At 45.1% G+C, this 27,467-nt stretch overlaps 2 protein-coding genes across 3 annotated transcripts; one reads left to right on the top strand and one right to left on the bottom strand.

Moving 5' to 3' along the window:
- The first annotated feature begins 279 nt into the window (after positions 1–279).
- Positions 280–5,623, top strand: wdr20a (WD repeat domain 20a). The gene is made up of 4 exons (XM_079573749.1): positions 280–546; positions 2,138–2,320; positions 2,390–3,709; positions 5,291–5,623. Exons 1-4 carry the CDS (start codon positions 283–285, stop codon positions 5,342–5,344), a joined length of 1,821 nt encoding a protein of 606 aa, XP_079429875.1. The 5' UTR covers positions 280–282; the 3' UTR covers positions 5,345–5,623.
- Positions 5,624–8,921: 3,298 nt separating this feature from the next.
- Positions 8,922–27,390, bottom strand: mok (MOK protein kinase). 2 transcript variants are annotated; one of them, XM_079574139.1, is made up of 12 exons: positions 27,116–27,390; positions 24,584–24,698; positions 20,445–20,534; positions 19,231–19,301; positions 18,737–18,815; positions 18,624–18,672; positions 17,918–18,096; positions 14,678–14,779; positions 12,987–13,160; positions 11,531–11,696; positions 10,734–10,952; positions 8,922–9,018 (listed from the first exon to the last, which is right to left on the bottom strand). In XM_079574139.1, the coding sequence occupies exons 1-12, from the start codon at positions 27,276–27,278 to the stop codon at positions 8,941–8,943; spliced, it is 1,485 nt and encodes a 494-aa protein (XP_079430265.1). In that variant the 5' UTR covers positions 27,279–27,390; the 3' UTR covers positions 8,922–8,940. The 2 variants fall into 2 exon arrangements, with proteins under 2 accessions (XP_079430265.1, XP_079430266.1); XM_079574140.1 differs by lacking the exon at positions 27,116–27,390 and adding an exon at positions 26,747–26,824.
- Between the last annotated feature and the right edge of the window lie 77 nt (positions 27,391–27,467).

Genomic DNA, 27,467 nt, shown 5'->3' with positions numbered 1-27,467 from the left:
ATTCGTATTTGAAACATATTTAAAAGTACCCATATGAATAAATAACTATATAAATATACTCGACCCTCCAGTCACTGTTTGGTTCGTTATTAATTTAGGTAGTTAGCTAGTTGTATTTGAACCATCACAAAATAATGAATCCTGTGGCGGTAAATCAAATAAATAGATAAACATGAAAACATGAGACAAGAGCGATGCACTGGCTCCGATTGGCTCCGCGGGTCTCGTGCTCCGGGGCTCCTCTTTCGTCACTTCCGGCCTGGGGGGGGGGCACAGGGATGAATGTTAATTTCAAAGATGGCGGCGGAGGGAGGAGGGAAGGAGATGAACGAAATCAAAACTCAGTTCACCACCAGGGAAGGCGTCTACAAACTCCTCACGCACTCCGAATACAGCCGCCCCAACCGGGTGCCTTTCAACTCGCAGGGATCCAACCCCGTCAAGGTCTCCTTCGTCAACGTCAACGACCAGTCGGGCAACGGCGACCGGATCTGCTTCAATGTGGGCCGAGAGCTCTACTTCTACATCTACAAAGGCGTCAGGAAGGTACGTGCTTCAGGCTGTTCGCTTCAGCTTCCTCACCACAGACTTCAGCTCACAGTCTCAGCCTGCTGTCACGTGGACGTGCGATCGGCTCTGGTCAATAACTCAGACAGGTGCTTGACTTTGACATGAGCTGACAGCTAGTTAGCATCGGTGGAGCTAGCGCCTCTGCTTTACTAGTGAGCTACCCAGGGCTAGCAGCTAACGGCAGCTAATCAAATGTGTTTTCCAGGCACTGGTCTGTGTTTGCTAAACTCTTGAAGCACATCCTTGTCGCTACATTAGCATTGCAGTGGTGTTATCGTCTGCTGTCCGGTGTAAAGCAGTCTGGTCTGAAGCAGCTGACAGTGACAGCTAGGAGTTAGCACCTGTGGACACACTCTGGTAGCTTCTACGTTTCGAGCCAGTGGATGATGATCTTTGTACGATATGTACGAGCGAACTTAACCTGAAATGTTCACCCAACATCCTCAGCTACTGGAAACATGCCAGGCTAGCTATGGACAACACCGAGTTACTATGGACTGTTTACGTCTGCGCACATGTTCTGCGATATATCACAATACGCCTTTGCCGCAATACCAAATATCGATACTTGATCAAAGTATCAATACTTTCGATACTAAATATTATGTTTCTTCAGCAACAGACTTCAGACTTTATGTTAAACCTACATGTGGTGGTGGTAATGTCAAGTGGCATTTGGTTTATAACTAGGACACATCACAAAAGTGTCACAATACGTGTCATATCGGCCCCTAAGTATCATGATCTGTATCACAACGAAAGCGGATCGTCACAACCTGCTGTATCTCAGAACATAAACATGCCAGTATCAAATGTGCTTTAATGCTCACCTAAACACCATATTGCTGCTTTTAAAGCCGATTATCACAATATGCACTTTGTAAGAGTATCTAATTGGTGGCTACCTGTAGTCACCTGTGTGCTGATCTGATTTAGAGTCAGGCCTGCTCAGTTTTAATGTAGTTTTCATCATAACAAGATCCACTAATGAAATACTTGTGTTATATTTTGTTTATTATGCGAAAGGATGAGTCAGTGCAGCTTTAAACATGTCAATGCCAGTCTTTTATTAAATATATCACAAAGCGTTATAAATCAATCAGAAGCCACAGTGCTGACTTTACATTCAGCAGAGCACCAGATCAGCTGACTTCTACTTTGTCATTGTCTTCTGTCTTCTTTGCTCACATTCAGATATGCATGTGCACCATTCGTGGCAGCAAGATCGAGGGAAAACGCAACAGATTTGAATAGACCCACAACAGACTTTCACAGAGCCACAATATGTTATTATTGGCCTCTGTTAAATAAAACGTGTCAAACTTGGGTTTGCCCTGACCGCTGATCTGAGTTTATGGCCGGAGTTTGGATGAGATATTCCTTTCTTTATGAGTTGCCTTGTACCTTGGACTGTAAATGATTAACACTTACAGTTGTAATAGTTATCTCCTCTTCTACGGTGTGGGCCTGGCACCAGATCAGCATTTAGTTTCTGGCAACACCGTTTTCACCAGTGTTTATAATTCCCACAGATGTTCTGTGTGCTCACATGTTTGTTCTGTTCCAGGCGGCAGACTTGAGTAAACCCATAGACAAGCGCATCTACAAGGGAACACAGCCCACCTGCCATGACTTCAACCACCTGACGGCGACTGCTGAGAGCGTGTCTCTGCTCGTGGGCTTTTCTGCAGGACAGGTCCAGCTCATCGACCCTATCAAGAAGGAGACCAGCAAGCTCTTCAATGAAGAGGTATGGCTTTGAGTTCTGTCCCACCAGCTGCAGTGGAACATTGTTCTGATATTTGTTTCTCTTCTGTAGAGGCTAATAGACAAGTCGCGGGTGACCTGTGTGAAGTGGGTCCCGGGCTCCGAGAGCCTGTTCTTGGTGTCCCATGCCAGTGGAAACCTGTACCTTTACAACGTGGAGCACACCTGTGGGACCACAGCCCCACACTATCAGCTGCTCAAGCAGGGAGAGAACTACTCTGTGCACACGTGTAAGAGCAAATCCACCCGAAACCCTCTCCTCAAGTGGACTGTGGGGGAGGGGGCCCTCAACGAGTTTGCCTTCTCCCCGGACGGGAAGTTCCTGGCTTGTGTCAGTCAGGACGGCTTCCTCCGGGTGTTTAACTTTGACGCGGTGGAGCTGCACGGAACCATGAAGAGCTACTTCGGGGGCTTGTTGTGCGTGTGCTGGAGTCCTGATGGGAAGTACATAGTGGCGGGCGGAGAGGATGACCTTGTGACTGTGTGGTCATTCTTGGACTGTAGGGTGATTGCCCGAGGGCACGGACATAAATCTTGGGTGAGTGTGGTGGCCTTTGACCACTACACCACCAGTGTTGAGGAAAGCGAACCCATGGAGTTCAGCGGCAGTGACGAAGACTTCCAGGACCAGATGATTCACTTTGGCCGAGACCGGGCCAATAGCACGCAGTCGCGCCTGTCCAAACGCAACTCCACGGACAGCCGGCCCGTCAGCGTCACCTACCGCTTCGGCTCAGTGGGGCAGGACACTCAGCTGTGCCTCTGGGACCTAACAGAGGACATCCTTTTCCCCCACCTGCCCCTCTCACGGACACGAACTCACACTAATGTGATGAATGCCAGCAGCCCCCCGCCGGGCGCTCCCGTCATCACGACCACTAACACTACCAACGGAAACAACAGTGGTGCCAACACGCCCGGGGTCAACTCCGTGTCCAGCTCCTTACCGCGCTCCAACAGTCTACCGCACTCTGCCAACAACACCGCCACGGCCAACAGCAGCAACAAGCCCAGCGGGGGCAGCGGCATCATGGACAGCGCCATCGCTACAGGCGTCAGCAAGTTTGCCACGCTGTCACTGCACGACCGCAAGGAGCGCCACGACAAGGACCACAAACGCAACCACAGCATGGGCCACATCAGCAGCAAGAGCAGCGACAAGCTCAACCTGCTGACCAAGAGCAAAACGGACCCGGCCAAGACTCTGGGCACGCTGCTGTGCCCGCGCATGGAGGACGTGCCCCTGCTCGAGCCCCTCATCTGTAAAAAGATAGCACACGAGAGACTGACCGTACTCATATTTTTAGAGGACTGTTTAGTGACTGCATGTCAAGAGGGATTTATTTGCACATGGGCCAGGCCAGGCAAAGTGGTAAGTTCTTTTTAACATGAGAAGACTGATAACATGTAGCGGAGGAACAGCAGGAGCAGGTTTCAGAGGACTTAAGCTTTTAAGGAAGACACTGCAGCAGGCGTTACTGGGGCTAGTGTTGAGGCGGGGTGTGTCCTATAGTAGCAGCTAAAGAAAGGTTGATCTGTCTCCTGCTCCCCAATGTTCCCCTTTCACACTTCCTCTTATACTCTGCCAAATCCAGGCATGTGACCGTATACTGGCTGTGCCATCACTCAAGTGTAGCTCTCTGGAAGATTACTTTTATATCTGAGAATTATGTGTTGATTTGCATTTAGTTTGAATTGAGAAGAGCAAACGCAAATCTTTCACACAGATGGAAAAGGTCAGGCTATTTCACATCACTAGTATTAAACTTTGACATCATCTTTTTTGCCTTCATTATGGGCCTCATTCATGAACATCTCCTTACAAAACGTCTTGAAATCCACCGTCAGCGCCAGACTCACCACACATTCTCCTTCACAGCGTGTCTGAGGTTGGTGAATGCCAAGTTGGAAGCATGTGCGTGTCAGGACTAATTAGCATAAGGCCAAGAAAACTCCAAAAGTAACACAAGTGTGTAAACAGAGTTTGCAAGAAATGTTGTAGCTGTGATACATTAGTACTTTAAGTGTTTCCAACTCATTTCTAAATAAGCAGGGTATAGAGACAGATGGCGGCTCTGGAATTGCCCATATATGGTCATGTTTGAAGCAGTTGAGAGAAAACAAAGGAGAAAACTTTTTATAATTACTCCAAAACTACTTTAACAAATGCTGAATTATGAATATAGTTTTCTGTGGTTCAACAGCCCACGATATAACATGAAGAACACAGATTAATAACATGATACTTCATGTTCCGTATGGCCCCATTTAGACTCAACAGCTAAAGAGTGAGAAACTGTGACTTCCAAAACATACTTCCTTCCCCTTGGCCAGACCACGCCCCCTTTATTTGTACTTTATCATCATTTTATTCACATGTTTTCTGGAATTAATTTCTAAAAGATTGAATATCGGGAGACCTGGAGACTGGTTTGTTTGTCCTCCTGACTGTGAGTGCCAAAACCCTGTGTTAGAGCAAATGTGTGCGTAAGAACGTGTGCTGAATGAGGCCCTTGTGTCTTAGCACAGATCAGACACAATCGAATGGGATTGTAGTGTTGATCACCAAAACAAAATAGGCAAAAGAAAATAGTATTAAAAGAACCACTTCCTTTGGTTCATCTGGTATAAACTTGTACTTTTGGTTATTCATCCAATAGGAATCTGTTGTGAACTTCATAGATGCTGCTTGTGTCTTCTGAAATCCCTTGTGTCTCCATGTAAGTGGGTAACATTTCCTGAGGTTTAGCTTCACTGTGCCTTCATACACTGTCAGATCAGACTGGGCTTTAGCCTCTGCTCCTCCAGCCTCCTGCTCTGCTGTGCACACACTCTAGCTGCAGGCTAACTCTTTACTCAGCTGTTTGTTGCTTGATTTTTTTCGTTCATTTTTGTTGCTCCAGTATGTGACTCTTTCCCAACGCAAATCTCCTTTGTTTTTTCCTTTTTCCAGGGTTTATTGTCATCCCAAAACCAAGCCAGCTCTCCCAGTGGAACAGTAGTATAGCCACAACAAATAAATCTGCTGCTAAAGAAAGCCCTGCACCCCAGAGTCCGAGCTGCTCTTCACCTGCAAGCATTGCAAGTCGTTTTTGTTTTTCTGTTGGTTTACCCTTCTCCTCCCTTTGAGTTGTCTCCACTTTTGGTTCTCACTCACTCGGCCTAGAGGAAGCAAGACAACCGTGCCCTTTTCTCTGGAGATCTAACCCTTTTTAGAGTTTTCAAAGACCGACCTGACTGTTCTCTGTGGCTTATTGGACTCCAGCTGTGTTGAGATGATAACGTTTGTAACGTGCGGTCAGTGCTGTTCTAGGTACCGCAGTGGCTCAGAGAGAAACACCTGTTAGTGCCCACAGTGCGTCAGCCCCGACACATGTTGGGGAATTTATAATCGAACAATCATAAAATCCAAATCCGAGGCTATGCCCTGGGTTCAAACCAAATGTTTAAAGTGACTTCCTGCTGAGCCGGACTGGGCCAGTGTGGTACCTATGGCGTCTGTCAGGACACGACACTGTCTCCTCCTCCTTGCACTGATTTAGTTGTGTTTTCTAACTGCTCCCACAGAATGGAGGGTTGAGGACGGCCTGGCACTCGGCTGGAGCTTCCTCAGCTCTTGGATTCTGAACCTTGGAAAGCTGGACGCTGCAATGATAGTCTTTTTAAAATATTTGCACTTAATAAGTTTATTAGAAAAAGGCTTTACGTGTTTGGGTGTGTCAGAACTCACAGATGGCTAACAGTAGGCAAAGATTAAACCTTTATCTATTGAGCATTTATTTTAATATGATTTCAGATTCAGATCTGCTCTGTATCATAATGTGTATAATGTAATTAATTTGATGGGGCCTAAAGCAAACTTACCATTACTCCAGTGGAAGTTTTGTCATTGATAGTTATATTTCTAAAGCCTAAAGTATACATATTAATAATATTAAAATAATCTTGAATACACTGTTTGTCTCCTGTTTCTGTTTGCAAATGTGAGAATGTGATGAGATTGTGAAAAGCGAACACAAATTCAGAAGAACAGAAGTGAAGGCGACTCCCCCCACCCCTCCTCTGTTACAGAGCAGTGGTTCTCAACCCGGGGGTCGCCAGATCATTTGAATAAAATATACATATTTCATTAGCATATAATCTAATGTTTTATTATGTGCTATTTTACCAGAGTGACATTATTTGTTCATAGTTTGATGAATTTTATTTTCTCACGGTGTGACCGGGGCGGGGGTCACAAACCCCTTTACCTGTTCCAACGGGGGTTGAGAACCACTGACAGAGTACACTGCCCACTGCATTATAGCACAGCTGGTCTAAATGAATCCACACCCAGCAGGTTTGGTCAGTGGTGTTTAATGAAGCTCTGACCGGCTCGCTGCAAAAGGCCGAGCGATACAACAACGACTCACATGGTTCAGAAGATACAACCCTATTCATTAATGTCCTTTAAAACAAACGCATCTGAAGGCACAGCGGAAGTTATCCAACACAATATGAACGAGGTGTGTGTGAAGTACAGAGCTCATCGCAGCAGAACCAGGAGCAAAACCTCTGACCCGCCGTAAACCAGGGGCATCTTCACCCAAATCTAAGAGCTTACAGCTTATAGGCCAGTGTAATGCCTCATTTGACAAAACTGATTCAAACAGACTTTTTCCTTGTGTTGTTGCCACCTTTGTTATTGCCTTTTCATCCTCGTTTTCTTCTTTTAGATTTGAGTAATGCCAAAATGAGAGGTCAAAAGTTTCTTTGAGTTCAAATGGTAAGTAGTTAGCATATAGCTGAGTAGCCTCCGTCACACCTGTAACCTCTTAACCCCCACCAGGCATTACCCAAATCTAAAAACGAGGATGAAAATACAACAAAAAACAGTAACAAAAAAGCAACAAAAATGTGCCGGAAAAGCAACAATAACACAAGAAAAACGCGAAAAATCACGATCCGTTGTGTAGATCTTAGCTTTCAAATGAGGCGTTACACTGGACTATTGGCTGTGAGCTTTTAGATTTGGATAAAGCAGAACTGGTTAAGGCGGGGGGTAAGAAGTTTTAAACGAATGGGAAATGTATATCCAGATGTGTTGAACTCCATTGTGAGCTCCTTATGGCAGATGTTTGTTTGATGTAGGAAAGTCCCACAGCTGTGTGAGCTTTCAGAAGACGCTGCCTCACAGTAAGAGACACGAGCACATACAGGACATTGTAATCAAATCAAAATGCTCCAATCACCACAGTCACATGCCTGCTTTTGGAGATGTCCCTCATCTGAACACACCAGGAGGACGTCCACTACACTTGTTCCACTCAAATACAGTATGTGCCTTCTTTTCCACTGGAAGACCGTCTCTGCAACACGTTCTGCTCAGAGGTTATTCACAGTATTAAACAACTCTCACATCTGCTCACTCTCAGTCGTCCAGGTTAGTGCCATAGAACATCTGGACCAGTTTGTGAGTAGACGAGGTTTTGCCTCTCAATTCTGGTAGGCAAAAGTAAAAAAGTCCAAAATCCAGCCCAGAATTAAGTCTGGAAAGCCGCAGAATGACTGGGGCTGGGTATTGTTTTTGTTTTGTTTTCTATACCAGTACTTAAACCATACTTGGTTTTCGATACCGATACCTGAACAATACGTTTTCCAAAACCTATTCTCAAATATTTGTCATCTAAAAGCAGAAAACAGAACAGTAATGTGTGGAAGATCGGCACATTTACATCGGGTTCATTTCCAATGACAAGAAATGTGTGAAAAATGGGGAATGATTTGGACAAAAAATGGGGGGAAATAGAAGAAATTACGGCAACAATAAGGGAGAATTGTGTAAGAAAAAATAGGGAGAAAAATGGGGCAAAAATAGAGCTGAAACCAAGTCACAACATCACAAATATTGTTTTTCGGTACCTGCTTTCAATACTTTCATTTTTTGACACCAGTAGAACCTAAAGTAAAAATCCCTTTCATATTTAGCAGCCACTTTTCGGGGGGAGAAAAAGATTGAGCTAAAACTTTATAAACAGATAAGTTACAAAAGCATTCACAGTATTTTCAAGTATTCAGTGTTATGTTTCCAAAAGTCAGTGCGAAACATGAATGGGATTTTTACTTTTACGGTTTTCCCATTTGTTTTAGTTTACTCAATTATTCCTATTTTTTATCTATAATTTTTTCGCATGTCCCAATTTCCCCGCCCTTCTTTTTGCTCATTTGTATTACTAATATTTTCCACACATTATTCTTCCGTTTTCTGGTTCTAGATGACAAATATTTTAGTATAGGTATCAAGAACCAAGTATCGTTAAAGTACCGGTATCCAAAAAAAGTACCAGTACCCAGCTCTAACGACAGATGGGTTTGACCAATCACAGTGAAGCGTGAACTCTCAGAAGGAGGAAGCTTTAAGGCTGAACTTGAATTTGGACTGAGAAAAGCTTCATATTCTTTTTGTTTTGAATTTTTTGCCATATTTGTAACTACTTACTCTGCTGAAAATGCCCAGTGTCCCCATTTCAGTATCAGCACCAGGTCATATGTGTCATGCACCTTCAGTCAGCTTGGAACTGAAGGAGAAGTCGTTGACAGCTTTTGTGTCTGTGGTGGATCAGGTCAGTAGGCTCCTCGCTTCCTCTCCAGGGGGGGCATGTAGTAGGTCTTGTAGGCCGCGCGGTGTGACTCCTCTCTGGGCTGAGGACACAGCAAAGAACCCTGATGTGAACAGGCCCTTTTCACAAGGCGTCATGCAGATCTGGAGCAAATCAACACTTTCAAGGCGAGACGCGGAGATGTCAGCCTGATAGATGTCATTTTACACCACCGCTCAAATCTCACTAATGTCCTCATTTGTGACAGAAAAGCACAGATTTTTTTCAATGAGGATAACTTTAAAGGGGGGGTATTCTGCAAAATGGACTTTTTCAAGCTTTCCATCATGTTATTCTGTCACTCCCTCATTAAAAACATGGCTGAAGTGGATATTTGAATGAAAACTGTTGGCCGCGGCTGTCGCCCAGAAAGGAAATGACCATATTTGGATCATGTCAATATTTGTGTAAATAAGCGTGGGAAAAAGGCCAGTGTGATGCGATGTTGTAATTACTCCCTGGAAATCTCCAGGTCACGGAGGACAAACAGCAAAAAATAAGCATCGTACAGGAAGAGTCTGTTTTTACTCTGACATTAAAACTAAGATGTAAAGGGAGAAAAAAAGGAAAAAATCACAAACCATTGTGAGAAAAATGTCTATTTTCACCTTAATTTAATGTGGGCATAGCAAATATACTGCACTTTTACACAGTATGTTGCGTGGGGCGCCCTCCTCTGGTAGCAGGGGGATTTAGTAGATGTTAAAAATAAGATATGTATAACACATCATTGATAACATGATAACAAATCAACGGCAAAGTAATAAATGCTGTTTCTTATTATTATGACCTGTGTTCCAGATCAATAAACGTGAATGTAAACAAAACGGCTAATGCTGCAACAGTTGGCTAACAAGATGCTAATGCTACAAGAATGTTTTTCCACAAACATAATATTCAAAACATGCTAAACAACGTTATATTGAAGGCCATGACTGTTAGAGGATCATATTAAATGGCTATTTCTCAGACTGGGTCAGGCTGTACAGTCGTACTATCTCTCTCACAGCCTTGACTGTGGGGCTCAGGCGCCCACTCTCAGCCACTGAATGTTTGCATATCAGCATGACGCTCTGAGAGGGGATTTATCCCACAGACAGACTGGAATGGTAGGACGAGCACAATGTCTCGAGTTCGTGTCTCCGGGTCCCGCACTGATGGTAAATAAACCTCTCCTGTATAAGACATGCAGACTGCTGCCTGTTCTTCATCTATCCTCTCCAACACCAGTGTTAATTCTCTAACAATGACCAAACGTAACGTTCCCTGATGCAGTGTTTTGTTAAAGTTTATCATTAGCTGCACTCCTCCACTGGGGGGCGCCGTTATTGTCTTCATCTCGCATCTGAACTCAGAGCTCTCTGGATACTACTGGACACTCTCTCTTTGAGCAGTGTACCAAGGCCTTTCTCTAAGTTCCCAGTTCCCTGGAGCGCATTAGATCGAGTCCAGTCATGTTTCCTGGGCTTTAATTGACCTTCATTTAACCAGTTAAGTCGCAGTGAGATTAAGGGGAGTCCTGGCCCCAGAACGATTTGTAGAGGTTTTAAAAATGCACTTCTGTGTTTATTACACAATTAATGCTGGAAATACCAGAGACAAACAAAGATCTACTCTAAACTGCATTAAATGAAGAAATAACTGAAAAGCCTCACAATATTTATCAAATCATTAAGAGGATGCGTTCTCTTTGTGTTTGTGACAATATTAACGACAAACAAACACCAAAGCCTTTCCTGTGTCCTCAGTGATCCGTACCTTAACCAGGCGCGAGTGGCACTTTTGGGAGGAGATGGCGGGCAGCGTGCCGCGGTGCGTGACCGTGTAGGCGGGCACGCCGGACACGCCGGACACGCCGGACACGCCGGACACGGGGAAGGAGATCTGCGGCACCACCAGGCTGAGTTTGGGCAGCTCCGTGGGGTAGTGAGGCAGGTTCCTCCTGAGCACAGGGTCTGCTACATGCTTTATGTTGTGCTGGAAGAGACAGGACAGGCTGGTGAGCAGTCTGTGGAGCAACACAGAAGATAAAGCTGAATCCAGAACTATGAAGACGCTGCAGTGAAACCTTTTGGAGATATCAGTTGGAACATTTTGCTGTAGATTACAGCAGAAAGCGTCATGTATGTTTTCTCTCATTTAGTGCTTTTATATAAAAATAAGGCATTCTAATTATATATATTTTTTTTTTTTTATTCTGCGACAAAATCTGAACAATGGATGGAACCAGGTTAATATTTATGTTTATTTTGTCACATTTATGTCATGTCACTAATGTCATGTCATCAGAGCTTTGAACGAATCATTCATTACACTTTGGTTTGTATGTGTACTTTGCATGCCTCATAATAAGTGTATGTGCAAAACTAAACATCAGGTTCAATATAATGTACATATTTAAAGTACACATAAGAGGCCGTTATCGATGAGAGTAGTCGTATTGTTAAATCCCTATTCCGGCTTGTGTTAACATTTGCATGAGTAACACTGTTTCCTCCATGAGGGCCACGCAGACGTCCGCTCAGACGTCCACTCAGATGTCCGCTCAGACGTACGCTCAGACGTACGCTCAGGGGGGTCTGTCGGGTGTGTCTGCCTCTCAGCTGTCGGCCCAGTCTGGTCGGACGCCACAGATGCTCCAAAGAGTTTTGTAAAGCGCTGCTGTCAAACCCGTCCACATTGGCCGCTCTGTGAAGACTCTCCGCTTTCTTCTCCGTGAGCCTGGACAAAGACCAGAACAAGCACTGCTACAAACATGTCACTACAGGAGCTCGACAAGGAAGGTCCTTTGAGGGGGTCAAATGGGTATAACAGACTTCAGTGGGACTATTATAAAACCATGATGCCCCGATAGACTTTTCCTTGGACCTTGTTGTCTTTGGGGAATGTATTCGAGTAACTTTTCGAGGTAATTGTACCTTGTGTTTGTCATCACATTACATCACAGTTTACTTAGCACTTATAGGGACTATGCGGAGTTTAAAAATGGTAAAATTATCTAATTTCCTCCCCCTAAATGTTCCAACAATGTCCTAAGGTGTAGAATGAGACCTGTTCACCACAACTGCCTCTAAAATCTTTCACTTCAAGTGCCGTCATGCACGCGCTTAATATAGAAGGTGCCGTTACACGTATGACCTGAGGTGGCAGTAGTGAGCATAAAATGGCTAACTTGCATCTAGCCCCTTTAAGTAGCATTATCACCCAATCCTTTTTACTTCACTGTGAGTTATTGTTTTTGTCAGTGGTTTTGTTTGGGATGATTTCTCTCCATCATTTTGACGGACAGGGTTGTAAAAGTTCTCTGCCCGCTCTGGCCTTACCTCTGTGTACCACGTTGCTTCCTCTTTTCTTTGTGTCCTTCGCTTATTTATCCAAATCCATGCACTGTCAGCTGTGATGTGAGCGTGCATCATGAACCATGGCGGTAGTAAAGGCTGTTTAGTCAGCGATATGCACAGCCAAACCAGGTGATGTAGCTGCTTCAGAGAGAGCCCAGAGGCCACGCTCAGAGAGAGCAGGGCTGGGCTTGGACTGTCATTACGGCGCCACTGACAATCTTTTCCAAAAAAGATAGCAATATTTCATAAGTGCACGCACATGTTCCAGTTAATGTAACCTCTGGGGTGAGGAGTCAGGAGTCCCACAATCTAATGGACCCGTCTGGTGCCAAGTCTGGCAGTAGGGTGGGGTTGTCTTTTGGAATGGCTCCTTCCTGTTCCAACACTAGACTGCATTGACCTCAATCCAAAAGTACACATTTAGGATGAATTAGAGTGGAGACTGAGAGTCAGTCCTTCACATCCAACATCAGTGACTTCACCAATGCACTCCCGACACACTCCTAATGAACCTTGTGGACAGCCTTCAAAGAGGACCTGACGCTGTTCTAGCTGTTATAGAGAACAGGTTCATGCTGCACGTCTGATAAGGATTCATCAAAATAAAACATTTGAAAGAACCTAGTCTGGCTCCATCTCCATGGAGACGAGGTCAGGTAAATGGTCTCACCTGATCTCCCTGAAGTACATGTGCCTGAGGGCGGTGTCGGCGCTGATGCGCTCGTCGGGGTCGTAGGCCAACATCTGGTAGAGCAGGGACAGGGCCGGGGCGGGGCAGTGTGGGATCAGCCGTGACAGCCCGGTGCCTTTCTTCTGAGGGAAGTTAAAATGCATGGCCCTCGACCTGCAACAACCAGAGCAAACCAGATCTACAGTAAATCTGCTAAAACTTTTGTTCTTCTACTAATTTTTTTATGTGGAAAAAATTCTTTATTTTACAGCAGCTGTAACGCTGTAACCAGTGACAGAATGTGAATGTGAAGTTGAATATGAACGGCTAGCTGAGGCCTGATTTTGATTGTCTTGTCTGTGTAATACCGTAAATGCTGTAATATAGGCCGGGGCCTTTATTTACTCCAGGGCATCTGGGACCAGGCCTTTATTGGAACCAGGCCACAGTTAGAGACAGGCCTTTATTTCTATTTGAGCAAAACGGACGACCAGGAAAACGAAGAAAAACGAGATTTTTGTCCATTTGCACCTAAAATATTAGGTTCATTTATTAATGAACATTTCAAACCCTCTCCCAGCGGCTGGAACATTGACGCCTTTTATTTTGTCGGGACAACAGGAAGTGTTTCGTTGCTGTTAGCGGAGCTTTGACATCAGTGTCACTGCAGGTTTCTGTTTTTACCGCAGACCGGATTATTTGTTGTTATCTTGTGTAAAAGGCGAGTTTAGACGGAGCGTTTGTGTTTGTGATCGATCATGAGACTGACCCGAGAGAAGACGAGACGCTCGCGCTGATGGGAGGAGTTATTTTGAGGCGTGGGACTGACCTGCACACGGAGCAGCTGGACGTGCTTTGAAGACGCGATGGAGACTTTATTAAAACCCTGGAGGGTCACAAACATTTGCCCTGTTTCCAAATATGGTCACAGGAGGTTTGAAAAGTGGCTAAATCTGTGTCAAAGTTACGCTGGGATCAGCTCCTCCGGGTTCCCGTTTGTTACTTCCTGCACGTGAGTTTTCATTTACACCAGTATGAGACAAACTCCAAACATGGGGAATATTTCTACTGCTATAGTTTCTAATAAAAGCCCGGCCTGTTTTAGACCGGCTTTAATTTGCCTCCGCCAGCCGCGAACCCGGCCTCTGTCGGAGACCCGGCCCCTGTCGGAGACCCGGCCCCTGTCGGAGACCCGGCCCCTGTCGGAGACCCGGCCTCTGTCGGAGACCCGGCCCCTGTCGGAGACCCGGCCCCTGTCGGAGACCCGGCCTCTGTCCGAGACCCGGCCGCTAATGGAATACAGGCCAGTATTAGAGCATTGACGGTACATAGTGAGCCTACATAGTAGTCTAGTTGAGTGCGATGTTGATCATTTGTTTGCATCGTTTTTGACATCAGCCAATTATCTGATACTTGAATCAACAAAACTGTGTGAGATAAAACAACATTGTGTCAAACAGGGTCATTCTTATGCGCTGAGAGCAGATGTTCAGGTTGTGGTTTCTCTCCATGAGATGAAGGTGGGCCAATGCTGCACCATTGAGAGCCACTGGTCTAGCTTAGAATCAAATACAAATTGCGAGCCGCACTCAACGCTTTATAGAATTGATAGAATTCTCTTTTAGGGAAATGTTTTTTGTTACCTGACCTTCATGTCAGTGTGAAGTTACGGTTTAAGAGGAAGGACCTACTGCTTGAACTTCTGCAGCACGTTGTGGTCCGGAGACCCCAGCACCTCGTGGATCTTAGCGACTTGGTCCAACTCATTGGTTCCAGGAAACAGAGGGTTCAGACTGAAACACAGGCAGAAACATCAATCTAAAGTGAACTCAGTAAAGACTTAGTGGTGGATGTTTGAATGTAGCCCATTATTGATGCTGCAGTGATACCATCAACACATAAGGCTCTGATGCCTCAGAAGACCAGGCCAGAGGTCAGAGGTCAGGGCATCACCTTTCCTTCTGTGTCTTTCTTTACTTGAATTTATGGTGGGTAGAGTAGCCCAAATATGTACCTGATAAGTACAATAAGTAGAAGTAAAAAGTAGTGACCAAAAGTGCTTTGTGTGCTTTGTCTGTGTAAAAGAAAGATATTTGTGCTGATGTAATCCCACAAACTAAAAATAAATGAATGTAAAATCCTGATATGAAATAAAACCAATCATTCTTAAATCTGCCCTAAGCTTTCTTTCAGGTGTCAGTGAAGTGCTCTGCCCCCTCCCCTCACCCCTCCTGCACGCGCTGCATTAATGATGATGGATAAACGGAAATGTCATTAATCTTGTGTGCTACACACATTCATCAGCAGAATAAATTAGATGTAGCAGAGTAAACATTTTGATACTTATATTTATTTGCTAAACTGCAACGTTCATGTATGTCTGTGTTTATTGTCTTTTAGAACATAATACTTCCATTTAGAACTAAGTTTACAGTGCAGAGGTTTTATTTCCAATAACCCTTGAACGCTTCACACTGTTCCCTGTGCATGGATCTATAGGAGGAAAATGATTTGACATCTCCCTGTAGATATTGGATTAAACAAATGACATGAGCGTTTGACAAGGATTCCAGCTGCATCAGAACAGCTCGCTCAGATGAGTTTGCTGGTTTTGTCAGTTTTGTCATAATGCTATGTGAACGTGTGAGGAGGGGGATCTGTAGCGCTTGTCTCTCCTTCTGCAACAATTCAGGCAAAATGGAGCAGCTGAGGACAGCTTTAAAGGAACAGGCCCCTGTTTTTACATACTGAGATATGTTCTTACCTGAGCTGTGACGAGTTCTTTAGGACCTGTCTGATCTTCAGTCACGTAAACACAGCGCAGACGGCGTTAGCATTTAGCCTCTCCCTCTCTCCTCTATAGCTCCAAACCAGGTCAAGATAGAAGCTACCAAGCTCTTCCACGTTTTCCCTATTTAAATATGGTTACGTGAAGTGTTCCACTACAAAGTATAATTACACAAAATTAAACAATGTGGATTTTCTAAGCGGATAAAAGGGGGAACTATATTGTAAGGCGTAATAATACCAGGAGTAATTTGGCATCCGCACAGTAATCTTCACTTTACTGTGCGGACCTACCTGTTTTGGAGCTATAGAGGAGAGGGAGGGGCTAAATGCTAACGCCGTCTGCGCTGTGTTTACGTGACTGAAGGCACGGGGGAAGATCAGACAGGTCCTAAAGAACAAAGCTCAGGTAAGAACATATCTCAGTATGGAAAAACGGTGGCCTATTCCTTTAAGATAATCAGATGAATCAAACGATTCATTTTCATGTGTCGCACAAAGCTTGAGTTACTTACTGATATACTCACAAGAGTAACCAAATGTTTTACTCAAGTAAAAGTACTTCTATTACTCAAGTACAAGAAAAAAGTACTATGATAAAATCAGAAGTACAGTTGGTTGTACTGTATAATGTTTCTCAAATACAACTGGCCTTCTGTTGGAAAAACCCTGGAGTCTTCTTTACTCTGGCTCAGCTTCCCTGAACCTTCTCTTCATCATGGACAAAGTGCTAATGAATGGCAACACTTACAGACATTAAAGGGGCTAGATGCAAGTTAGCCATTTTATACTCACTACTGCCACCTCAGGTCATACGTGTAACTGCACCTTCTATAGTATAAGTGACAGTGATTTTAAAGGCAGTTGTGGTGAACAGGTCTGGGCTCATTCTACACCTCAGGACATTGTTGGAACATTTAGGGCAGGGCTGGCCAACCCGCGGCTCTCGAGCCGCATGCGGCTCTTGGCCAATCAGAGGGCGGCTCTTATATATGTTTAATACAATGCGGCTCTTTGCAAAATAATTGGTAAATATTTCCCATAAACTGTAACAGTCTTTGACCAAAAATCCAACCATCGTCCTACAGACCCTGTTTCCATCTCTACATGAATGAGAGTCTGTATCTCTCTCCTTTTCGAGGCGGCGTGTAAAAGGTGCAGCAGCCTCAGTCACAGCAGGATGTAGGTTAAACAACAGGCAGATCGTGGCTCTGGGATCAGCTTCTGTGCTTTTCAGGTTTCTGATCAGCTACTCTTTATCTGATGTCATTTGTCTTCATATTCACAGAAAAAGATCTAAATTAGGAAATGGAAAAAAGCGGAGCTCTTATGAAGCGTATGATTACGAAGCGCGACATCATAACATGGAAATACACAAAGTCATGACTTTTCTTTCACATGTGACAGAAACTGTAACAGATAAAACTTAAAACAGACTCTCAGTCGTCCAGAGGCTCCTGGTTAAAGTTTATGAACTTTGTGCAGCCTAGAGTGCGTTCTCTGCACAGTCCAGTCAGGACCAAGCTGCACTGAGCCACAGGCCAGGGGCGGATCAGAGGAGGGGGCTCAGCGGGCAGGGCCCCACATACAAACACACCCCAGCATTAAAAAAAAAAAATAATAATAATAATCTAATTCTGTCTCAGTCAGAGCTGAAAGCACAAAATTTCATTTAATATACATGTATTTCAATCTTGGTGAGGAGTAAAACAATTCAATCTAACACAATTATTTAAAAAAAAGCAAAAGGCATAAAGTTATAGTTTACTGTGATTAAATAAAACGGTCACATTCTGTTTAATCACAATAAACTACCGCCCCGGGATCTCGCTAATGGTCGGTGCCTTTGTGGCTCTTCACAGGATCAAGCTTGAACATTTCGGCTCTTGGTCTCTGACTTGTTGGCCACCCCTGATTTAGGGGAAGGAAATGAGATAATGTTACCATTTTTAAACTCCGTATAGTCCCTTTAAGCTTTATCTACAGTTTCTGAAATGGAGGATAATGTAGAAAAAGGAAGCAGCAGCTAACTCTCAATCCCTGGTGTTGTCCTGTTTTACAGAGGTAATCCCGGCTCAGGGCTCCACACACTGATGTGTCGGCAGGGCGTGTGACATAATGATGCCCCTCATCTGCAGAAGTACCTCAGGATCTCGAAGAAGACACATCCGGCGCTCCAGATGTCCATCTTCAGACTGTAGTAGCCGTCGGTCAGCAGGCACTCTGGAGCTCTGTACCAGCGCGTGGAGATGTACTCGGTGTGCGGGGGCTTCGAGTGCACGCTGCGGCAGGAGCCGAAGTCCCCCAGCTTCAACACGTTTTGCTAAACCAGAGGAAATTGGCTGGTCAGTCAGTGGTCAGTGTGAACAAATGACAGCCCCAGCGTTCCCCACTCATTTCTGCTGGGACACAGGCAGTCCTTATTTCAATCCTTTTATTTATTAAGAAAACCTCTTGTTTGAGTCTCAATTGTTCGCTCTTTTAAGCCGTTTTCTGGCAGACTGTAAACATATTTATCACACACAAATCAAGTCAAGCCAAAGTTTTTTTTAACTAAAACTGTTCAGTAGAAGCAAAAAAACAACATCTCGTTGCTAACGTTAGCGGTCCAATCTTTCAGAAATATCTAGAAATGGGTCGTCAAAACTGTCAAATGGCCTTTAATGGTTTTGAAACAAAAAATGATCATTTGTAATACTGATTTATTTATTGTTCAGCTTGTTTATGGCCTGAGGTGAGGGAAAGGCTGCCATAGTCACTTGAGTATTGGAAAACAATGGCAATCCATATAAAAAAAAGATACTGTATATCCCTGTTCCTTGGATGACAAAATGTAAAAACATGTCTCACTTTGATGAGGATGTTTTCTGGCTTGACGTCTCGATGGAAGATCCCACATCTGCAGAGAAAGAGTGATGAGATGGAACATGAGCTTGTCTGCAGACGGGCTCAGTGAGCAGTACCTGTGCATGTGTTCCAGGGACTTGCACAGCTGGTACATGTAGTGCTTCACTGTGTGCTCCGGCAGAGGGCTTTTCCTTCCTGAAACAAACACACAGACACAGAGAAATCCTCTTGTGTTTGGACTGTTCCGGTGAATAAAGCGTGTTTTGATTTCCAGATGACCTTAGTGTGTGGTTGGACAACGCCTCTGTGATACCAAGAGCTGTTCAGTGAGTTCTGGTCGGGCTGATATTTGAGTATTTTGCTATACCAGCTATCAGCGCTACCTTTAGAACCATAAGATAGAGACTTGCCGTTTTTGGTTTTGCCTTTCAAACGAGCTCCCACTGAAGAATCTACTAAACATAAATGTCCTGAATAAGTCACAGCCTTATGCCCCTAATAAAGCACACCCGACTGTCACAGTTTAACACTTCATACATACACAGCATCATAGACGAAACCCCCCAGTAAAATGGTAAGAATACTCATTGTCCCCGTCCTGGTGGCGTACCTTGAATGTACTCGTAGATGTTCATCTCCATCAGCTCACAGATCAAAGACACAGTGCCGGTCTCTTTGTCACTGCACAGAAGAGAGAACATTACAGTCAGAAACAGAGTGGCACTGCAAGGCTAAGTGCCACACTCTCCAGATGGACCAGCTCAATCGCAGTTTGGTTCCATATTTTGGTAATATATATGTAATATGTATATATATATATATATATATATATATATATATATATATATATACTGTTAGAGGATAACATTACATCAGTATTTATCACACTGGGTCGGGCTGTACAGTCGCACTATCTCTGTCATAGCCTTGACTGTGGGGCTCAGACTCTTGTGTATCAGTCTGACACTCTGAGAGGATTTATCCCTCGTCTGTGGAAGCACAGACAGACTGGAATGGTAGGACCAGAGCAATGTCTCGAGTTCATGTCTCCGGGTCCCGCACTGATGGTAAATAAACTTCTCCTGTATAGGACATCCAGACTGCTGCCTGTTCTTCATCTATCCTCTCCAACACCAGTGTTAATTGTCTAACATATATATTATATCAGTGTGAACAGCCAATGCATCAAAGTTTGAGGGGTAGAGTTATTCTCAGAACTGATCCAATATGTTAGTCTGGTTTAGAGGCTAGCATGTGTAGAAAGGCATTTTGAATGCCTAAATACTATATTTCAATGCCACAATCGCAAACAAATTAAATAAATCTGTGCATATTTTATTTCTCAAGATTTGCGAACATTCCATCAAACAGAGGAATGAGGGAACATTTTTATATTCAAATGCAAATTGGACACAACAAGCGACAACTGAGTAAAAAAGTTTGGACAGTTTCTGTCAAAACTGCAGCAGTGTTTTGGATTTTCAACATTCTCATGCAATTATAATAGTTCAGGTGTGTTTTTATTTCCCTCCAAATAAAATATGTAATGCCAGTTTGAGTTGAATTTAATGCTTTTTAAAGACTTTTAAGGCTTTAATATTGGCACAATTAAATTAGTGACTGTGAATGCTTTTTAATGCCCCGCAGAAACCATGTTTGGAGGTTTTCATTTTGTTTTCAAAAGGTGCTTTATGCACTTTTTTATGTGGAAAACATACCAGTGATTCCAGACAATACCTTTAGGCCTCGGAGGGTAACACTGTCAACATCATTCACAATAATACATTCCCATAGAGGTCCATGTGCGGTGCTTGTGGTACTCACTAGATGAGCTCATGGAGCTGGACGATGTTGGCGTGAGGACTCAGTCTCTTCATGGCCTGGACCTCCCGCAGGTTGTTGGCTTGTTCCAGGCTGAGCATTTTACAGTCATGATCAGAACAAAAGGAACAAATGCTGGCCATAACACATCACTTATTATGATAAAGAGTATTTGTAACCATTTCTTTTCAATTCGTGAAAGTAGTACTTAATCTACTGGTTGTATGAAATTGTAAATTGACATCTCTTAAATGTGGGCAGGATTTTCACAAGTTAAATCATTAAAACAAAAAGAAAATGTTTAACCTGACCATTTATATTTGACAAAGAAAGATGATAAAGTGAATGATATATGATCAATTATTAACAATAGTGTCTCAGATGAAACAGTCCCGGCCTGGTATTAAATGTGATGGAGTAACCCGACCCCGGCGTATGATAGTGATTTGAATAAAAGCTGCGCTCCGACACCTCCCCTCTGCTGCAGACACCCCGCTCACCACGGGGTCAGGGCCACACTGCACTGACATCTAATCGGACGGGACGGCCCGCTGTCACGCGCGGCTCATGTTCCAGGGTCCCACACAGGAACATTACCCTGCTAATTGTCAGCTCGCGGGAACAAGGGACAACATGCCTGCTAATGCTGGGCCTCATTAGGACAGAGGACATGCTAATGCTGGGCCTCATTAGGACAGAGGACATGCTAATGCTGGGCCTCATTAGGACAGAGGACATGCTAATGCTGGGCCTCATTAGGACAGAGGACATGCTAATGCTGGGCCTCATTAGGACAGAGGACATGCCTGCTAATGCTGGGCCTCATTAGGACAGAGGACATGCTAATGCTGGGCCTCATTAGGACAGAGGACATGCTAATGCTGGGCCTCATTAGGACAGAGGACATGCTAATGCTGGGCCTCATTAGGACAGAGGACATGCTAATGCTGGGCCTCATTAGGACAGAGGACATACTAATGCTGGGCCTCATTAGGACAGAGGACATGCTAATGCTGGGCCTCATTAGGACAGAGGACATGCTAATGCTGGGCCTCATTAGGACAGAGGACATGCTAATGCTGGGCCTCATTAGGACAGAGGACATGCTAATGCTGGGCCTCATTAGGACAGAGGACATACCTGCTAATGCTGGGCCTCATTAGGACAGAGGACATACTAATGCTGGGCCTCATTAGGACAGAGGACATACTAATGCTGGGCCTCATTAGGACAGAGGACATGCTAATGCTGGGCCTCATTAGGACAGAGGACATACTAATGCTGGGCCTCATTAGGACAGAGGACATGCTAATGCTGGGCCTCATTAGGACAGAGGACATACTAATGCTGGGCCTCATTAGGACAGAGGACATACTAATGCTGGGCCTCAGTAGGACAGAGGACATGCTAATGCTGGGCCTCAGTAGGACAGAGGACATACTAATGCTGGGCCTCATTAGGACAGAGGACATACTAATGCTGGGCCTCATTAGGACAGAGGACATGCTAATGCTGGGCCTCAGTAGGACAGAGGACATGCTAATGCTGGGCCTCATTAGGACAGAGGACATGCTAATGCTGGGCCTCATTAGGACAGAGGACATACCTGACAGAGGACATGCTAATGCTGGGCCTCATTAGGACAGAGGACATGCTAATGCTGGGCCTCATTAGGACAGAGGACATGCTAATGCTGGGCCTCATTAGGACAGAGGACATGCTAATGCTGGGCCTCATTAGGACAGAGGACATACTAATGCTGGGCCTCATTAGGACAGAGGACATGCTAATGCTGGGCCTCATTAGGACAGAGGACATACCTGCTAATGCTGGGCCTCATTAGGACAGAGGACACACTAATGCTGGGCCTCATTAGGACAGAGGACACACTAATGCTGGGCCTCATTAGGACAGAGGACATACTAATGCTGGGCCTCATTAGGACAGAGGACACACTAATGCTGGGCCTCATTAGGACAGAGGACATACTAATGCTGGGCCTCATTAGGACAGAGGACATGCTAATGCTGGGCCTCAGTAGGACAGAGGACATACTAATGCTGGGCCTCATTAGGACAGAGGACATACTAATGCTGGGCCTCATTAGGACAGAGGACATACCTGCTAATGCTGGGCCTCATTAGGACAGAGGACACACTAATGCTGGGCCTCATTAGGACAGAGGACATACTAATGCTGGGCCTCATTAGGACAGAGGACATACTAATGCTGGGCCTCAGTAGGACAGAGGACACACTAATGCTGTTCCTCATTAGGACAGAGGACATACTAATGCTGGGCCTCATTAGGACAGAGGACATGCTAATGCTGGGCCTCAGTAGGACAGAGGACATACTAATGCTGGGCCTCAGTAGGACAGAGGACATACTAATGCTGGGCCTCATTAGGACAGAGGACATGCTAATGCTGGGCCTCAGTAGGACAGAGGACATACTAATGCTGGGCCTCATTAGGACAGAGGACATGCTAATGCTGGGCCTCATTAGGACAGAGGACATACTAATGCTGGGCCTCAGTAGGACAGAGGACATGCTAATGCTGGGCCTCAGTAGGACAGAGGACATACTAATGCTGGGCCTCATTAGGACAGAGGACATACTAATGCTGGGCCTCATTAGGACAGAGGACATACTAATGCTGGGCCTCATTAGGACAGAGGACATGCTAATGCTGGGCCTCATTAGGACAGAGGACATACTAATGCTGGGCCTCAGTAGGACAGAGGACATGCTAATGCTGGGCCTCATTAGGACAGAGGACATACCTGCTAATGCTGGGCCTCATTAGGACAGAGGACATACTAATGCTGGGCCTCATTAGGACAGAGGACATGCTAATGCTGGGCCTCAGTAGGACAGAGGACATACCTGCTAATGCTGGGCCTCATTAGGACAGAGGACATACTAATGCTGGGCCTCATTAGGACAGAGGACATACTAATGCTGGGCCTCAGTAGGACAGAGGACATGCTAATGCTGGGCCTCATTAGGACAGAGGACATACTAATGCTGGGCCTCAGTAGGACAGAGGACATGCTAATGCTGGGCCTCATTAGGACAGAGGACATACCTGCTAATGCTGGGCCTCATTAGGACAGAGGACATACTAATGCTGGGCCTCATTAGGACAGAGGACATGCTAATGCTGGGCCTCATTAGGACAGAGGACATGCTAATGCTGGGCCTCATTAGGACAGAGGACATACTAATGCTGGGCCTCAGTAGGACAGAGGACATGCCCTCAGTAGGACAGAGGACATGCCCTCAGTAGGACAGAGGACATGCTAATGCTGGGCCTCAGTAGGACAGAGGACATACCCTCAGTAGGACAGAGGACATACTCTCAGTAGGACAGAGGACATGCCCTCAGTAGGACATACCCTCAGTAGGACAGAGGACATGCCCTCAGTAGGACATACCCTCAGTAGGACAGAGGACATACTCTCAGTAGGACAGAGGACATGCCCTCAGTAGGACATACCCTCAGTAGGACAGAGGACATACTCTCAGTAGGACAGAGGACATGCCCTCAGTAGGACATACCCTCAGTAGGACAGAGGACATACCCTCAGTAGGACAGAGGACATGCCCTCAGTAGGACATACCCTCAGTAGGACAGAGGACATACTCTCAGTAGGACAGAGGACATAGCCTCAGTAGGACAGAGGACATACTCTCAGTAGGACAGAGGACATACCCTCAGTAGGACAGAGGACATGCCCTCAGTAGGACATACCCTCAGTAGGACAGAGGACATACTCTCAGTAGGACAGAGGACATGCCCTCAGTAGGACATACCCTCAGTAGGACAGAGGACATACTCTCAGTAGGACAGAGGACATGCCCTCAGTAGGACATACCCTCAGTAGGACAGAGGACATACTCTCAGTAGGACAGAGGACATACCCTCAGTAGGACAGAGGACATGCCCTCAGTAGGACATACCCTCAGTAGGACAGAGGACATACTCTCAGTAGGACAGAGGACATAGCCTCAGTAGGACAGAGGATATGCCCTCAGTAGGACAGAGGACATACCCTCAGTAGGACATACTCTCAGTAGGACAGAGGACATACCCTCAGTAGGACAGAGGACATGCCCTCAGTAGGACAGAGGACATACCTGCTAATGCTCTGCTTCATGGTTTTGCAGGCGTAGAACTTTCCATCCTTGAGACTTTGCGTTTTCACCACCTCCGAAAACGTGCCCTCGCCAATTTTCTTGATTATTTTGTAGCCTGAAAAAAAAGGGGGGGGGGGGTTAAAGTCACATATTACCAATAGCACATGATAGCAACGCTTTTTGTCTGCACCTAGTCTCACTGCGGCAGGTGAAGAAGCACTCCATTTTGGATATCAAGTCTGAAATAATGTCTTAATGCTGCTATAACATGAGTAAATGTTGTTTATTAGGTAATAAACCGTCATATCTCATAATCATATGGCAGCACAGCAGCCAATCTGCATCAGCTCCTCAAGCTCAAAGAAGAGCCAGACCCAAAGGAAGTCTTTGTCATCACCTTTGAACTGCAGTTGGGGTGGAAGCCGGTCATGGGTGGCCTGTCGGGGAGAAGCGTGAATGCCATCACCTGTTTTTCTTAAAAAGTAAGATCAGCCAAGAGGCTAAAGACCCCCAGGTCACTTCACGAGCGATCATTCACTTGCATGAATGATTCTTTCTGAGTGTATTCTGTAGGCATGCCATGATCATGACCTTACTCCCCCTGAAGAAAAACAGGTTGTCAGTATAACTGACCAAACATCATCAAAGACAAGCCAGAACAAACCGCTTTCAACCCAACAGCAGTTTACAGGGATGCAGACTTTGTCACACAAAGGTCCTGGCTCATTGTTGAGCTGGGGTGTGATTCTCACTGTCGGATGTGGTACAAAAGTATTCAATCACCCTGGTCATATTCATGCGCTGTGTTGGACACATGCATCAAAATGCAAATAGGCTATGCTATAATATGCAGAATTCTTCCGCAGTCAATTATTGGTTTTCATGTTCTTTATTATTATTCCTCTTCCATCTTTTTCCCAATTTTCTAGAGCTTTCAGCACCTTCATGCTTTGTGCAATTTATGCAAGTTATGCATCAAAATGTTCCGCATGTTGAGGAGAAGGTGCTGTTACTTTTGGGACTTCTGCAACTTACGGTTTTTCCGCAATCGGCCAAAATGTCGGAGATTTTTCCCATTGACTTATAATGGGGCTGCCGCAAATCCATGCTTTTCTGCACTTTTTTCTGCATTTTATGCAATTTCTGCACTTTGTGCATGTTCAGCTTATGCAACTTGTGGGTTTTGAGAAAAAATTGGCCTTCTGCAGTTTTCCAGTTTTTTTATACAAGAGTTTGAAATTTTTGCATTGGTGTGTATGGGGGAATCCAGCCAATGGGGAAACTCCGCCTTTCAGCCATTTGTGCTTCTGCCAATCAAGCACTGAGGCCATTTCAACAGTTCGACCAGTTTATGGAATATAAAAGTTTATACAATATTAACAATTTATGCAAAGTAACCACTTTATGCATTTTAAACCGTTTATGCAATAAACTGTAAAGGGGCGACAGTGGCGCAGATGGTAGAGTGGGTCGTCTCATGATCGGAAGGTCAGGAGTTCGAATCCCACCTCCTGAAAGTGCACACTGTTGTTGTGTCCTTGGGCAAGACACTTCACCCACATTGCCCCCAGTGTCTGCGTACATTGGTGTATGAATGAGAGCATGAATGGGTGAGTGGATCCTTGCTGTAAAGCGCTTTGAGAGCCTAATGTAGGTGGAAAAGCGCTTTATAAGTGGAGACCATTTACCAATATTAATAATTTATGCAAATTAACCACTCTATGGGATTTAACCAGTTTATGCATTTTAAACCGTTTATGCCATTTAGGATTTTTGAATTTTAAAGAGCTTATGCAATTTACATACTTTATGCAAATTAACCCATTCATGCATTTTACCACTTTATGCAGTTTATGCAACATGACATTTTATGCATTTTACCAGTTTATGCAAATTAGATTATGCAAATTAAGCAATTTATGCAATTTGAACAGTTTATGCAATTTCTGCATTCGCTTCCCGCAATTCCGCAGTCAATCTTTATTATTATTATTAGGTTACAATTAATAAAATGTATCTGTTTCCGTCAACAAGAAACTGTACAAATCTATGTAATCTGACTGTGTAAAATAGTGGAGAGCAGCCTCCAAAGCTTCCATCATCCTCATGCGGTGGCTGAAGGTGAGGCTGAGCCCCACAGGCTGAGCCCCCCCTCGGACTCACAGTGCATCCCGCTGTCCCTCCACTGCCGCATGTCTGCCGCTCATCCACCGAGTCCATATCCAGAGAATAATTCACCAAGTGTCCAGGGCACTCCGCGGTGCTCTTTGTTTCGACAGGAGCTCGGTCTCGCTAGCATAGCCCGTTAGCATGCCCTGGTAACTGCCCGTCGCCTTGGTAACGGAGCACGCTGCGCCCTCCGCCCTGACCTGCGGAGGAACCTGAAACTGCAGCTCAATCTCCCAACTCCTCTCTAGGAAAGTCCGCCCAAAGCGACTCTGAGGGACAGACTGAGCTGCAGAGAAGCCGTGCACCTCTGCACACACAATAACAGCCACAGGCCTAAAAGGACACGGAGGAGTTTGTTTTTACCGTGCTTCAGCTCGGAGTTCCTCCTGCCGGGCTCGCTCCTCTCATGTGGCACATCCTCCACACTCCCCCCGCTGGCCCAGTCGCTGTGTGGAGGCGTTTGAGATGCATTTCGAAGAGCGGCACGGTTTTTAATGTCAATCAGCCACTTAGAGTAGTGCATCATGAGTGCATACTGACTGCAACAAAGCACACGGGTAGATCACAGGCCCTCCTCCTGCGCGGGGGGGCGGGCGGGAACATGTCTGTTTTCTTTGAGAAAGTCAGGTCCATCGCTCCATCATCACTCACACTGTGAGAAGATTCACCTCCAGCAGAAGAAAAGAAGGTGTGGATCTTCCACTTTGGCCTGTGT

Source organism: Gobius niger, assembly GCF_951799975.1.
Source record: "Gobius niger genome assembly, chromosome: 16".
NCBI lineage: Eukaryota > Metazoa > Chordata > Actinopteri > Gobiiformes > Gobiidae > Gobius > Gobius niger.
Note: the sequence above shows the minus strand (reverse complement) of the source record. Positions and strands in the feature narration are given on the sequence as shown.

Excerpts from the sequence above, each read along its gene's own strand:
- wdr20a (XM_079573749.1), top strand. The coding sequence starts at position 283 with ATGTTAATTTCAAAGATGGCGGCGGAGGGAGGAGGGAAGGAGATGAAC. Across the intron at positions 547-2,137 it reads TCTACAAAGGCGTCAGGAAG|GCGGCAGACTTGAGTAAACC; the intron begins GTACGTGCTTCA and ends GTTCTGTTCCAG. Across the intron at positions 3,710-5,290 it reads GGGCCAGGCCAGGCAAAGTG|GGTTTATTGTCATCCCAAAA; the intron begins GTAAGTTCTTTT and ends TCCTTTTTCCAG.
- mok (XM_079574139.1), bottom strand. The coding sequence starts at position 27,278 with ATGATGCACTACTCTAAGTGGCTGATTGACATTAAAAACCGTGCCGCT. Across the intron at positions 18,673-18,736 it reads TCCCTGGAACACATGCACAG|ATGTGGGATCTTCCATCGAG; the intron begins GTACTGCTCACT and ends CTTTCTCTGCAG. Across the intron at positions 9,019-10,733 it reads GCCACTCGCGCCTGGTTAAG|CCCAGAGAGGAGTCACACCG; the intron begins GTACGGATCACT and ends CTGTGTCCTCAG.